Source organism: Rhincodon typus, chromosome 16 (genome assembly GCF_021869965.1).
Source record: "Rhincodon typus isolate 14 chromosome 16, sRhiTyp1.1, whole genome shotgun sequence".
NCBI classification, from domain to species: domain Eukaryota; kingdom Metazoa; phylum Chordata; class Chondrichthyes; order Orectolobiformes; family Rhincodontidae; genus Rhincodon; species Rhincodon typus.
The window spans coordinates 4,085,788-4,101,336 of NC_063347.1; the positions used below are offsets into that span (position 1 = coordinate 4,085,788).

The window sequence follows — 15,549 nt, forward strand, 5'->3', positions numbered from 1 at the left end:
GGTTTATTTCTCAGGGCAATGTTTTGACCAATCAGAGTCAACTTGCTTGGTTTATAATTTAAAGAAAACTTAGCTGTTAATTGTTAATTGTCAATTGTCAATGACATTGACTGGTACATTTTCCATGGCACTGCCTCTAACAATCAGAGCCAACTTGCCAACGAATCAGCACTGTCTTCATGTACAGTATAAAAATTTTTCCTTCACTTTGGTATTTCTTGCAAATGTCCTGGTGAAAACAAAATGTAAAACTTCAACAAGATGTCCTTTTTTTTTCATCAATATTCAAATTCTGTACGAGCAAATGACTACTTGTGAATGTTATACAATTGTGTTATGTTGTCATTTAGAACAGAAGGTTGAAATTTCAATTCCTGTCTAAATAAGCCAATTCCAGTCGGAACGTGACTGTCATTTAGATCACATTTGTCATATTCTCAGGATGTCTTGAAGTTCTTCACTGCTGATTAGTTACCTTTTCAAGTCCAGTCACTTTTCTCTCCCACTCGCAGACCTCCGAGGACTGAGCAAGGCAGTGACTTTGCATGCAGGAGTCAATGCATTGTATGTCAACTAGTAAGCGTGGGATTTCCAACTGGCTGCACAGTTTAGAGGGATGTTGGTCACTTCCTAAGTCAACTTTTTCATTTGCTGGTTTTTTGCAAGGAAAATCTGACAGTCAGCAAATTAGAAAAGCCCTTTAATTTGGTTATGTTGTTTATGATACTGGGAGAACTCCCTCCTCTTCAATCAGCAGTATGGGATCTTTTAAATCAATCAAAACTTGCCTTTATGCAGCATCTTTCTTGGCCACAGGATGTTCCAGAGTGATTTACATGATGTTTGATGTGTAGCTGCTGCTCTAATATGGGAAACACAGTAGCTAATTTCCTTGTAGCAAGTTCCTAATATCAGCAATGTGAAAATAACTGGATTAGCTGTTCTGTAGTTTGAGGGGCCAAGACATGTAAAATAGGTGATGCATGTGGAAGCTACTGTTGAATGTGCTTGGGTGATTTGCTGCAGTGTACCTTGTACACACTACTGCTGCTGTGCATCAGTGCCAATCAAACAGACTGTTTTGCTGTGGTTGGTGTCGAATTTTTTGTGTCGTTGAAGCTGTTTCATCCAGGCAAGTGGCGATAATTTGTTCATATTCCTGACTTGTGCCTTGTAGATGGTGGAGAGGCACAGGGGACAGGAGGCAAGTTATTTGACACAGACTCATAGAATCCCTACAGTGTGGAAGCCTAGAATTCCTAGCCTCTGATCTGGGTCTAAGGCACTACTCCAATAAACTCCTACAACATTGTCCTCGGGCTGAAATGATTGACCTCCAATAATAATCTTTTTGCTAGGTGTGCCTCCAATCACTGTAGATATTGCCCCTGATTTGCATGTACTTCAGTTTTGCCAGGTCTCCTCGATAGCATATTGTCAAATTTGTCTTTAATGTCAAGGATAATCATGCACAACTTTCCTTTGGAGTTCAGCTCTTTGACCATGTTTGGATCAAGGCTGTAATGAGGTCAAGACCCCTGGCAGAACCCAAACAGAACACCAGTAAGTATTATCTGAACAGTGAATCTCCATTTAATGTCTGGCCTGATAGACAAGAACTCCAGCATTGCAGCACTTCCTCAGTACTGCAGTAAGTTGTCTCCTTAAGAGGATGGTCTCTATCAGAAAGGTAATTGAGCAACTCTTTCCTGCTTCTAATCATGGTCCACTGATTCCATCTTGGAATTATACTAGACACAAGCTAGAATTGAGTTTGGTTGTGATTCCCCTCTGGAGTTGAGCACTGTGCCCAGACAGCACATTCAGGAGTAATGAGGCTGGCAAAACATGATACAGATGGCATCTCATCTGAAGCATTAGCCAATCAACCCTTTTTGAATGTTGCCTGATGTGTATTTCTAGCATTCTCAAATTTTCTTCTTATTTAAAAAAATGTATAGATTTTACTGATCATTTAATTCGTTGTAGTCAACTTTTTCTTCGAATCATGAATGCAGAAGATCATTTGGACCATCATGTCTCAGCCAAATAATTCTAGAGTGGAGTGCATTGAGATGCCAGAGATCAAACTCAGTACCTCACCAATGTAAAGTAGGCACTACTTGAGGCACTGCAATCTGCAGGGCTACAGTCATCTGCGATTTAAGTTTTATAGTATAAGCACAAACATTGTGGAAAGAATTAAAGATAATTATTGCAAGGCAATTATTGCTAGGGATCTAACAGTTCACAGGTGTAGTACCATTGTTATCATGTTACTTGACTAGCAGTCTGGAAGTCTGCACTCCTAATTTACAGACTTGAGTTGAGATTCCATCATGATAGTTGGTGCATTTACATCCAGTCAGTTCAATAACTGATTGAAAAGCTATCATTTATAATGGTGCTGTTTGGCCGACTGTCAAGCAACATCCAGTTGGATAATGGATCATTGTGACGTAGGAAGGCAGGATGTGACAAGTTAGATATGTTGGTTTACAAATAATTGAAGCATGGAGTAAGTCATGGAATCATAGAAAATTTATGGGGAGAGATAGCTTGGTGTAATTATCGCTAGACTATTACTCCAGATAACAGGCACTGTTCTTGGGGAAAACTGAAAAAAAAAATGCGGATGCTGTAAATCAGAAATAAAAAACAGAAATTGCTGGAAAAGCTCAGCAAGTCTGGCAGTATCTGTGGACAGAAGTCAGAGTTAACATTTCGGGTCAAGTGACCCTTCCTCAGAACAGAACAATTTCTGTTAATGTTCTTGGAACCTGGGTTCAAACTCTGCCATAGCTGAATTTGAATTTGGTAAGAATGTGAAATCATGAGCCTAATGATGACCATGAAGCCATTGTCAGTTATTGGAAAAACCCCATCTGGTACACTCTGTGACTCCAGATGCACAGCAATGCAGTTGACCATTAACTGCTCTCATCCTGTGAATGAGTTTAAAAGTAAGGCCACTTAAGCCCATCATAGCTGCTCCAGTCTAGCCTCACTTTCTGTGAAGTGAAATTTCCAGAAATCATAGTTGACAACCCCATGACCAGTTCTCGTGGCTAGGTGCTCAAAGGAGAAAGTAGAAGTGGGTATAGAAAGTTGGGTAATCTGATAAATGAATGGCCATTTGAGTCCAGGTTAAAAAATCTTAAATTAATACAATGATACAACAGGCATATTCGTTCTGAATGGGTTAAGCTATGACATTGGAGCTGCAAGAAGAGAAAAGAAAGAAGTGTGTGTTCAGGGAGCTGGAATACAAAAGGCTTCTCTATGTAAAACTGTCTTTTGGAATGATACAGTAAACTTATTTATAGAACCAATGTGTTTATGTGATTTATGTGTTAGTAAGGAAGCTGTAAGTGATGTGCATTGTATCAAAGGTCATCGTACCATGTGTGCGTTCCAGCAAGGAGCTGGTGTAAATCATACATCTGCCTGTGAGGGATTAGTGAGCAAATGCAGGAACAAGGGTGCTATGTAGGTGCTGTTTAACTTTCCTACATAATGCAGAGTAGCCCTTGCTACCTTTGTTGAAAACCACTGTCAGCACTTCAGAAAGTCCCGTGCAAAGCTCAGAAGATCCAACGTATATAGTGGAAATTGGAAATGGCAGCAGGAATGCTGGTCTTGCATTTATTTAACTCCTTTCGCAATGTCCCAAAGTGCTTTACACCCAATAAAATATTTCTGAAATGTAGTCCCTTCAGTCATGTAAGATTGAACAAAATGTTTAGCATATGGACACACATGGGTATGTGACTGGACCAGTCTGGGAGGAAGGTGAGGGATCATTTTCAAAATAACCTTGTTGCAATTACCTGGACCAGATGGACTACACCCCAGAGCTCTGAAGGAGATAGCTGAGGAGATTGTAAGGGCATTGGTGGTGATATTTCAGGACTCACTGGAGTCAGGAAGGATCCCAGAGGACTGGAAAGTGGCTAACAAAACACCTTGTTTAAGAACGGAGGGAGGCAGAAGACAGGAAACTCTAAGTCAGTTAGCCTGACCTCCGCTGTTGGTAAAATTTGAGTCCATTATTAAGGGTGAGACTGCAGAGTACTTGGAAGTGTATGGTAAAATAGGGCTGAATCAGTACGGCTTTATCAAGGAGAGGGCCTGACAAATCTTAGAATTCCTTGAGGAGGAAATGAGCAAGTTAGACAAAGAAGAGTCAGTGGAGGTGATCTGTTTGGATTTCCAGAAGGCCTTTGACAAGATGCCACACAGGAGGCCACTAAATAAGAGCCCATGATGTTGGGGGCAAGGTACTGGCATGGATGGAGGATTGGCTGGCTGGCAGAAGGCAGAGAATTGAGATGAAGGGGTCTTTTTCAGGATGACAGCCAGTGACTAATGACGGTCCACAGGGGTGAGTGTTGGAACCACAGCTGTTCATGTTTTTTTTTAATTCATTCACGGGATGAAGGCATCACTGGCCAGGCAGCATTTATTGCCCATCCCTAACTCCCCCCACCCCACCGAGGGCAGTTAAGAGTCAACTACATTGCTGTGGGTCTGGAGTCACATGTGGGCCAGACCAGGTAAGGATGGCAGTTTCCTTCCCTAAAGGACATTAGTGAACCAGATGGGTTTTTCCCGACAAACGACAATGGATTCATGGTCATCATTAGCTTCTTAATTCCAGGTATTTTATGGAATTCAAATTCCAACATCTGCCGTGGAGGGATTCGAACCCAGGTCTCCAGAACAGTATCTGGGTCTCTGGATTAATAGGTCCAGTGATAATACCACTAGGCCATTGCCTCCCCATGTTATACATTAACGATCTGGACAAAGGACTGAAGACATTGTTGCTAAATTTGCAGATAACACAAACAAAAGTGGAGGGACATGTAGTGTTGAGGAAGCAGAGAGGCTGCAGAAGGACTTGGACAGAGTAGGCAAATTGGCAAAGAAGTGGCAGATGGAATACAGTGTGGGAAAGTGAGGTTATGCACTTTGATAGGAAGAATAGAAGCATGGACTATTTTATAAATGGAGAAATCTGAAGCACAAAGGGACTTGGGAATCCTAGTTCAAGATTCTCTTAAGGTTAACATGCAGTTGGGAAGGTAAATGCATGTTGGCATTTGTTTCAAAAGTGCTAGAATACACCAGCAGAGATGTAATGCTAAGGCTGTATCTGGTCAGACCCCATTTGGAATATTGTGAGCAGTTTTGGGCCCCATATCTAAGGAATAATGTGCTGGCATTGGAGGGGATCCAGAGGAGGTTTACAAGAATAATCCCAGAGTTGAAGGCATGTGAGGAGCAGTTGAGGGCTAAGGTCTATACTGGATGGAATTTAGAAGGATGAGGGGGTACTCATTGAAACTTACAGAATACTGAGAGGCCCAGATGGAGTGGATGTGGAGAAGATATTCCCACTAGTTGGAGAGGCTAGGACCCAAAGTCAAAGCCTCCAAGTGAACGGACAACCCTTTACAACTGAGATGAAGAAGAATTTCTTCAGCCACAGTGTGGTTAATCTGTAGAACTCCCTCCTGCAGAAAGCTGTGGTGGCTGAGTCATTGAGTATATTTAAGACAGAAATAGATAGGTTCTTTGGTAAGGGGATCGAGAGTTACAAGGAGAAGGCAGGAGAATGATGTTGAGAAACATATCGGCCATGATTGAATAGCAGAGCAGTCTTATTCACTGAATTCTACTCCTATATCGCATGGACTAATGATCTAACTGAGGCGGAGTAGTGAATACACAAAGGAAGGCCATTCAACCCTCCTCCAGGAACGGAACAGTTTAGGGTATCCTGTCTGGAACAAAAATGAATTGGGAACCTCGCCTGGGATGTGCATGCAAGATGCTATTTGATGCAGTGACAGGACGAAGATAGACAGACACACGCATGCCGCGCCTTGCCGTGCCACACACACCATACACACACACTTTAATTGACACAGTCACTAAACAGCAATAGGCACTTGAGCGATGTTTTAAATGATAGCCACATTCCACAGAAATTCTTGCCAGATTTATTTGAGAATTTAAACAACCCAGTGCTATCTAAATGTACACTTCTGTCTGCCCCAGTTCCAGAGTTTTATCAAATATATTGTAAATTTGGACAAATGCTTTTTTTAAAAAAATTCAATATTCCAATTCCACTCTGTTCTGTGCCAGCTTGAAGAAATCTTCAGACTTTGGCCTGCATAATCAGCTTCTGTTGATCAGGACATTCATTTGTGCTGACAGAGGATCAATCGCACTGACAGTTATGGAATCTGTTGTTCACGTTTTCTTAATCCTCCACTCTTCCCCACTCGGCAGATAATCAAGATTCGAGCACAGACAGAAGGCATCAGCATCAGTGAGGATGCCTTGGTTCACCTAGGGGAAATCGGCACAAAGACAACCCTGCGGTGAGTACCCATTGCTGCTTTGTTGAGAAATAATGGCTCTTGTCCAAACCTTGATAATGTCGTGCGCATTTTGTTTTCTTTTGACCCTAGCAAGCAGAAATGATTTGCCGCTTTCCCTACGCTGATGCTTTCAGGAGCCCGAGACAAGGGTTTTAAATCATCCTCTTTACTTGCAGCCAAAAAACTCTTCACTGGCGGTATTTAATTTTAGCCAGCGCTGTAGAATAACAGATTCGGTAATAGCTATTGGTTTCAACTGGTCACAAGAAGATGAATGGTACTGTAGGTACAGGCCCACGGGATTAAACACAAAAGGTTTCTGTATTTCAAAAAAAGAAAGCTCTTTAAATACAAAAGCGGTTAATGAAACCTTACAGCGCGATAACTGGTACAGATAGATAATAGCAATCCAAAGTTCTTGTACGTTATGAAAGGTTTTTAAACTGAGATATTTTCTCAAAAGTGCAGAGCGCAAACTGTGAGCTTCAGTCGATATTTGTCATTGAGTTCAAAAATCGACACTTTCAAAACTGCTGATTGAGGCATGCTAAAAATATCAGGGAGCAGGAGATGTCCTTTCGGCCCTTTTAGCCTCTTCCTTCGTTCTCTAAGACAATAGCTGATCTTCTACCTCCGTTTTCCTTTTTATATCCTTGAATTCCTTTAGTTTCCAAAAAGCCATTAACCTCCACCGTAAATACTTCGAAGAACTGAGCATCCATTATTCTCTGTGGCTAGAGAATTCTGAACTTTCTCAACACTTTGAAGAAATCTCTACTGCTCCCAGCTCTAAATGGCAAAATCCTTTATTCTGACATCACGACCCCACTTCCAGATTCCCTGACCGGTGGCAAGTGTCCTCCCAGCAAATATCCTGTCAAACTCCTCACAAATTTTACATTTCAATTAGATTTTGTAGAATATAGAACTAACCTAAATCTCTGTTTCTAGAATAATTCTCTAATTTTACAATTTAATACCTTAACTACCATTTCCACCAAAATAAGCAATAGCTCTGGCCAACTGAAAATATTGTGATGTTTTCCATGTATGTAGGGGGGTGCTTTCCCCTCTCAGGCTCTGACTCCTGCAGCCTTGTGTGACATGCCCCAGTGTCAGTGTCCTTCATGGGCAGATTTGGACAGTGCAGCAATAGGCAGTCTGATGTTCGAGGTCTTGTCTTGACCCAAATGTTGCATCACAAGATAATTAGGGATTAAAAAAGGACAATTCAGACCACTTTGATCAATCCACCCAACATGCTACAACCTGCACCAACGCCCCTACCTGGTTCAGGGTTTGCGGCACCGCTGTCCTATACAGGAAATTGTTGCTTGCATTGTTCACAGCCTTTATAATGAAGGTTTGGCTAACATCTGACCATATTCAAAGCACAATCTGATGGTTTTCATGTTGTTCTGATAATGTAATATGATCTTGGTTGGAACCCTGTGTTGGGCAGACATATTGAGAGTCAATTCTTTTACAGTTTCTTTCCCTGTTGTGTGCATTTTATATTTTGACTCAGTTTTATACTCTATACCGTGCTTTTTCGAAGTTCCAAACCTATGAGCACTTACATCTAGAAGGATAGGGGCAGCAGATATATGGGAACATCACCACCAGCAAGTTCCCCTCCAAGCCACTGGCATCCTAGCCTAGCAATATATTTCTGTTCCTTCAATATCACTAGGTCAAAATACTAGAACTCCCTCCTTAACAGTGCTGTGGGTGTCCCTGTATCAAATGGACTTCAGGAAGGCAGTTCACCACTATCTTCTCAAGGGTAATTGGGGCTGGGCAACAGAAGTTGACCTAGCCAGTGATCTACACATCCCATAAATGAATTTAAGAAAGTTTAAAGTTTCCACGGCCACAACATTCATTTCTCAAGGGAATGCACTTTCTAAAAGCGCTTTCCTTCCATTGGCTGAAAATCAGTTCAATCACAGATGCATCTTCCATCAAGTGGGGTTAGGATTTGGCCAAGGAAACTGATGAAGATTGATGTAACTGTGTTAGCTTTATGTTCACAGTGTAGAGTATGATTAGTTATGTTATAGTTTGTTTAAATAAATTTGTCCAAATTAAGTTGTAGAAACCTTTTTCCTCTTCAGAGCCTAACAGAGGAAGAGATAGTTAAACCATTAGAGGGAGGTGATGACCTGGTAGTATTATTGCCAGACTATTAATCCAGAGACCCAGATAATGTTCAAGGGACCCGAGTTCAAATCCTACTATGGCAATTGGTGAAATTGGAATTCAATATTGAATTAGAATTAAGAGTCTAATGATGGATCATGAAATCATTGTCAATTGTCTGAAAATTGGTTCATTAATGCTTTTTAGAGAAGGCAATCTGTGTTTGACTTCAGACCCACAGCAATGTGGATGAGTAATAAATATTGGCCTAGCTAGCAATTCCCATATCCTGTGAATGATTAAAAGATATAGTGGGAATTTAACCCATCATCTCCTTAATATCCTAACACAGTCAGCCTAAAAATCTAAAGTATTTTACTGCAGTGACTTGGTTGATAATCCTGGGTGTGGCCATAATCTGTGTGCAAATATGTTTTCTGATCCATCTAGATTGACAGTGTCTTAGTCTTATAACCCAACACTTCTAGAAGTAATACACTGGCATTGTCTTTTAATGTAATTCATTTTCTCGTGGATTTTCTGTGGTGTTACCAAGGGAATATTGGCACAAAGCAAATCTCCCTCAGAGCTTGGGGCTGTTATATCACAGCAATCTAAAGCTCTGGTCAGTTCCCATCTGGAGTAACTACATTCAGTGGTGGGAACTACACCTCAGGGAGAATATTTTTTGCCTTGCAAGGGAATGCAGCATAATATTTGAATGAATGATTCAAGATGACTCTTAAAGAGAGCTAGTGCAGACTCGATTGGCCAACTAGCCTTCTGTGCTGTTCGATGTGATATTATGATGAGGGGAAGTCCTGTTCCAACACCACTTAAAGGCACAACAATGCTAATTGAAAAATAAACGCGATGTTTGTAACACATAACACATTTGGTTGCTTACAACTTTGCCTTCCTGAGATCCCCCAAAGCCCTTTCTCTGGACTGTGGACTACAAGTTTTTCTCCGTTTTGCTTCTTGGCTGTCTTTGGGGTCATTTTTGTTTCTGGATTCTATATTACCTGTGGTGCTGCAGGCTTGCATGTCATATTTTTAACCAATATTTGTATGGCTGAATTGCTTCTACACAGATGAAAGGATTAGATAAGCAGCAAAGTGAGATTCTGGTTAATGACTGTGTGCTTGTGACACAGGTACTCTGTGCAGCTCCTAACCCCAGCCAATCTGCTGGCAAAGATCAATGGGAAAGATAGCATTGAGAAGGAGCATGTGGAGGAAATCAATGAACTGTTCTACGATGCCAAGTCATCTGCTAAGATTCTTGCTGAACACCAAGAAAAGTACATGAAATGAGAATTTTGTTACTGAGCCGACTGAAGTGAAATTCCAAATGTCAGGAATCCGAAATAGCAAACTGCTTTGGAAATAAACAGTGGGTCTGCCAGCATGGAAGGAGGATATATGGCAACATTTGGGACGTGGTGTGGTTGTCAAAACAAGCTGTACAAGAAAAGGAGTTGTTAATGTGTTATGTATGTTAGTTGAATAAATACTTCTTTGAAAAAAAGTTTATGAATTCATGAAGTTACTTTTTGCTCTCTGCTTTCGAGGGACTTCATTTGTTTGAGAATATAATAGAAAGAAGAGCAGGGCAGTCAACTCTTCAAATGTGTTCCATTGTTTGAGGTCCCTGTGCCTTAATGCTGTTGCCTTACGAAAAAACACTGTGGCTCTCTGGGCTTACCTCATGGCCCCAGTTTCCAGAACAAAGACATTGAAGTTTTCTGAAACTGAAAATTTCTAGATTCCACAAAAGAGCAGTTAAAAGTAGAAATTCAGGTGTTGCTCTCAATGACTTTATACTTCCCCATGGGATGTGCTAGAATATCCCTTCAACTATAGTTAATTGAAAATCATTGAACTGTCAAGGACATCATTTTAACAATGATAACCTGTCTATAAAAGCCATCAATAAAGCAACATCTTGCTGAAGGAGCTGTAATTGGGTTTTCAATGGCATATTAAATTCATAATTATTGCTCAACAACATCTCTGGTCCTGAAAAGCATTCATCATGATTATGGAATGTTAACTTCCCCATTATAATTTTGTTCAAGATATTTCAGTTTCTATCTTAATTTCATATGTATTTTCAAATCTTTAGCTTGCTGTCTGTAAATTGATATTATGAAGTGAAGGATAATCACTGATTTAACTTCCTGATTTATTGTCTATAAGCATTCTTCTTTGTGATGGGGGGATTACCCTGCTTGATGACATCATGGTTGATGGTTGTCTAGAGCTCCCCTGAATGTAATGTCAGATTCATATTTTAAGGCAGGAAATGTCAAATCCAAGCCACAGATTGCAGGATCTTTGTGAGCTACTTCCTTTGATTGCATGATTCACATGGTCCTTTTCCCACATTTCTGCATCTAATCCTGCTAGCATACACTTCTGTTCCATTCTTCATGTGTCAGTCCTTAGAGTTCCACTGCTATTGTAGTTGCCTCAGCTACTCTCTGTGGATGTGAATACAAGGGTCTAATCTCTCTAACTTCAAATAATTCTGATCTTGCTAATGTTGATCCTGCTTTGTGCACCACCTGTGCAGCCGTAACCTTGTACGCCTCACTCTGTCTAAGCACCCAATGATCTGCCTGTACTACTCGCAAAACAAAGCTTTTCACTGTACTTATGTACACGTGACTACAACAAATCAAATCAAACCTAATCAATCTGAGGAAAGCAATTTCTCCTGAATTCCCTATTCAATTTATTAGTGACTAATTTAAACTTAGCCCTAAGTTTGGTCACCTGACAACTATTAACCGCTTAGGAACCTGGATTTATGTGATGCAATGGGAGTGTCCCTGTCTGTGGATCCTACCTGCTCGAGGTGTGTAATAACATCTCCCAACAGAGTGATTAGGGAAAAATACCCAAGACCTAGATCACTGGATATCTGTTCAAAAGCTAATGAAAGCTCTAGGTGGACAAAAATATCTTAGGAATCTGGACTTCTGTTGCACATTGGTACCCAGGAGGCCCAGGTTCAAGCCTCACCACATGTCTCAATAGGGTGATTAGAAAATATCTGCCCTCTAAATCTCTCTCATTATCACTGAATCCCTACAGTGCAGAAGAGGTCATTCAGCTCATTGAGTCTGTACCAACCCTTTGGAGAGCATCCCACCCAAACCCCATCTAATCTGTGCATCTTTGGACTGTGGGAGGAAACCAGAGCTCCTGGCAGAAACCCAAACAGAAACAGGGAAAGAACATGCAAATGTAGACAGTGACCAAAGTCTGGAATCGAGGCCAGGTCCACAGCACGGTGTGGTAGTAGTGCTAGCCACTGCATCACCCATTATCTTTTGAAGATCTCTGTACCACTTCTCAGCTATCTACTTCTGAGAGATCAATAGATACAGCCATTCTGTCTGGTGTAATTCTTATAAGTAATCTTTGCACTTCTCCACCAAACTCCAGTGTCTTCATTATACGAGAAAGACTAGACCTGTTTACTGGACTCCCAAGGTTTAATAGAAGGTTAAAAATTTCACCCCTCTCCAGTTCTATTCCTCTAGAAATGAACCCCGTTGCTTTGTTTCTCAGTGGCCTTTTTAACCTGCATCTCACTGTTTATAAAAGCAAACTTCTGTGAATGCTGAGCATCTGAATTGAAAACACAAAATCCTAGAAATATTTTTGCAACATTTGCTGTTCTGAAATGCTGCCGGACTTGCTGAGCTTTAAGGGTTTTCAGTTTTTATACAACACGACTTGTGAGACTCTTATCTCTTTCATTCTAGTTATATTCCCAAGCAATTTCCTAATGTTGAAAATGGTTGAGGCATGGTGTAAAACTGCTGCTGGTGGTGGTTATTTGTAGATGTCATCCTTCCCACTGAAGCTTTAGACAAGGGCTAGTAACAGGGAAAGCACAATTTTAAAAGAGAAGAGGGATTTTTTTTCCCTTTGCTAATCAGCTGGCCATTGTCTGGGTTGAAGAGCATTCAGTCAATAAATCTCACCAGTATAACAGAATGCCCTTATAAATATACAGCCACATACATCTCCCGACAGGAAGTTTTTACAGCCTATTTCACAAGCCTGTGTGAGGGCGAGTCATTCATTAAAGCAGAACCACAGACAGAAGTGTTTGTTTAATCTTATCAGTGTGACAACACAATCTAAGAACAATTATTGGCTGTCCTTTGTTTTTGTCCTTTATTTGCAACTTTGGCTGCAAACTAGTTCTCCATATATAATGACCTGATTTAAACCGCAGCTTCAGGATTGCACACAGCTCCGGAACATTTTAGCCTCTGGTAATACAGCCAAGATTAAGACAAATGATTTTGCTGATATTTTAACCAGTTTCTTGCATAATAAATTAACTAACCAGCTTTGTTAGCAATCTACAAATCTTTAAAAATTTTCCTGTGGAGAGCTGCTTGTTCTGAATTTTGACATTACAGTATAGGGTTGTTGAACACTTTGCAAACTGATACAAAGTAATTCTCTCTGTATGCTATCCCACCTGGAGTTAATGGATCAGGTCCAGCACAGTTTAGAATGGAAACACCAGGAGCATTCTGAACCCGAAACATTAACTGATTTCTCTCCACAGATGCTGCCAGACCTGCTGAGCCTTTCCAGCAACTTCTGTTTTTGTTTCTGATTTACAGCATCCGCAGTTCTTTCGGTTTTTACACCGGTAATGTTATTGGACCGCTAATCCAGAAATAGGGATTAAAATTCACTTGCCTGGATGAATGCAGCTGCAAAAGCACTCAAGAAGCTTGATACCAGCCAGGACAAAGCAGCTTGCTTGATTGGCACCACATCCACAAACATCCACTCTCTCTACTACAATCAGTAGCATCAGAGTGCAATCTACAAGATACACTGCAGAAATTCATAAAATATCCTAAGATAGCACCTTCCAAACCCATGATAACTTCCAACTAAAACGACAGAGGGAGCAGGTATATGGGACCACCACACCTGCTAGTTCCCTTCGAAGCCACCATCATCCTGACTTGAATAATTTTGATGTCAATGTAAAAGTAAAAATTAAACCCATGCTTAGAAGGAACTGAACTGAGAATGCACAAACTTATTTTGAGGAGTTCTATGAATCTACATCTGGTTCAAAAAGGCTACACTTAAAGCGACATGGATGTAGCGGACAATCCCATCATTAGTTTCTGCTGATACGTTTAATTGTTCCAGCTCCTAATGTCTAGAATCTAATTTGCCACATGTTTCAAAATTCTATGCTTAATCCTCCAGCATTCTTGAAAATGATTATCTTTTTATCATGATGTCCAAATCCAAGATTTATACAAAATGTCCCAAGTTATGTACAATGAGTTAAATTGGCAGCAGAGGCTTCCATCTGTGGCCTGATTTCCTCCATTAGACAAATTACTAGTTACCTTGGTATTGGTTGAAAGTTCAGTTTCAGCTCAGGCAATGGAACAAACCTGAGTACCATGGGATATGGTCCAGATTGAACTGTACCTCCTCGTTATACGTTTCACCTAAAGGCTGACATTCACGACAATGTAGCATTCCTTCAGTGCTGTACTGTAGTGTCAACCTACTTACGTGCTCACAGTAACTAGTATGGGTGACAGCACTCTCAAATGAGCAAAGCCAATACACTGCATAAGTGTTCTAGTCTCTGTTTCACATTGTTGCTGTAACAAATGCATGAACCTAACTCCAAGAACATTTAATAGAATAGTTTAAATGTGATTTTGATGACAATTTCCTTTGGAGGTTCACACTGGGGTAGGTTTCAATTGTCTGTGGTTACTTTTTGAAACTTGGCTCCAGAATCTACAAAGGCAGGAGAAGCAAGGGAGCATCATCACATCCAAATTTTCCCCAACCTCCCCTCTAAATCACACACCATTCCAATATGTATTGCCATTCCTTCATAGATAATTTGTTAAAATAGGGAACTTGCAGTCTGTCAGGGCTGCGCAAACATCTTCACCACACTGACCTCAAGAAGAAGGTTCAACACCATCATCTTAAAGGTGATTTGGGATAGGCAATGTATGTTGACCTTGCCAATGATTCCCAAATTATGCAAATAGACAATAACATTGGGCATTTTTTATCTACACTTTTGGACAACTTGAGTTCGAACAATTGAGTCTCATCATTTCTCACTATTCTTACTTTCTCTGAGGTAATGAGGCAGGGAAGTGGGAAACATCACTAGACCCATAATTAGGAGTAACCCTTCAATGCCCCACACTTTGTGACATTGAGGGCAAATTCACTCTGGCATATCTCAGATCCAAATTGGCCCAGGCCAGTGACTGATGGGTCAATGTTCTCACCCGGGGCAAAAACAATAACAAAAATTTGATCACAGCCTCTCTTACAGTGGGAAGTGGCAGGGAGGGGAAGAATACTCCAGAGTTTCTTCAGCCTATTGCTGGGTCACAGATGAGCCATGATTATTAAACCATTAAATGGCTCTCTCCCCTTCCTATATTTCTTATTTGCAGGATGTTTGATTGACTTAAATGAATCTCCACGCCTTCTCGTGCAGGTCACTTGCAATAGATAGTGAAGAGATATTTGCAACTCTACACAAGGAGTCAGCACTTTTCAGAGAGAAGGGTGCAATGAGTAGAATTTTTCTTTGAAAAAAGTGATTTAATTTAAAGCTCCACCCCCTTCTGTTGCCTTCCATATTTCATTTATTGTTAGTCTACAGGTCACTTCATTCACAAATGATGTCTTCAGTATCATGTTGTGACCACACGGTTTAATCAAAGGAATCATGTATCAAACAATCAAATGTCACTGACTAAGAGACAACAAGGTGCAGGGCTGGATGAACACAGCAGGCCAAGCAGCATCATAGGAGCAGGAAGGCTGACATTTCGGGCCTAGACCCTTCATCAGTAATGGGTGAGGGGAAGGGGGTTTTGAAATAAATAGGGAGAGAGCGGGAGGCGGATAGAAGATGGATAGAGGAGAAGATAGGTGGAGAGGAAACAGACAGGTCAAAGAG

The 15,549-nt window shown here is 40.8% G+C and overlaps 1 protein-coding gene across 1 annotated transcript in view; it reads left to right on the forward strand.

The window, feature by feature from the left end:
• ruvbl1 (RuvB-like AAA ATPase 1) overlaps positions 1 to 10,068 on the forward strand; it is a 63,227-nt gene extending 53,159 nt beyond the window's left edge. The window contains exons 10-11 of the mRNA XM_048606236.1: positions 6,304 to 6,395; positions 9,695 to 10,068. Of these exons, the coding sequence (XP_048462193.1) occupies positions 6,304 to 6,395; positions 9,695 to 9,854 (252 nt within the window). The 3' untranslated portion in view covers positions 9,855 to 10,068. The remainder of the gene's footprint in view (positions 1 to 6,303; positions 6,396 to 9,694) is intronic.
• Positions 10,069 to 15,549: the final 5,481 nt, after the last annotated feature.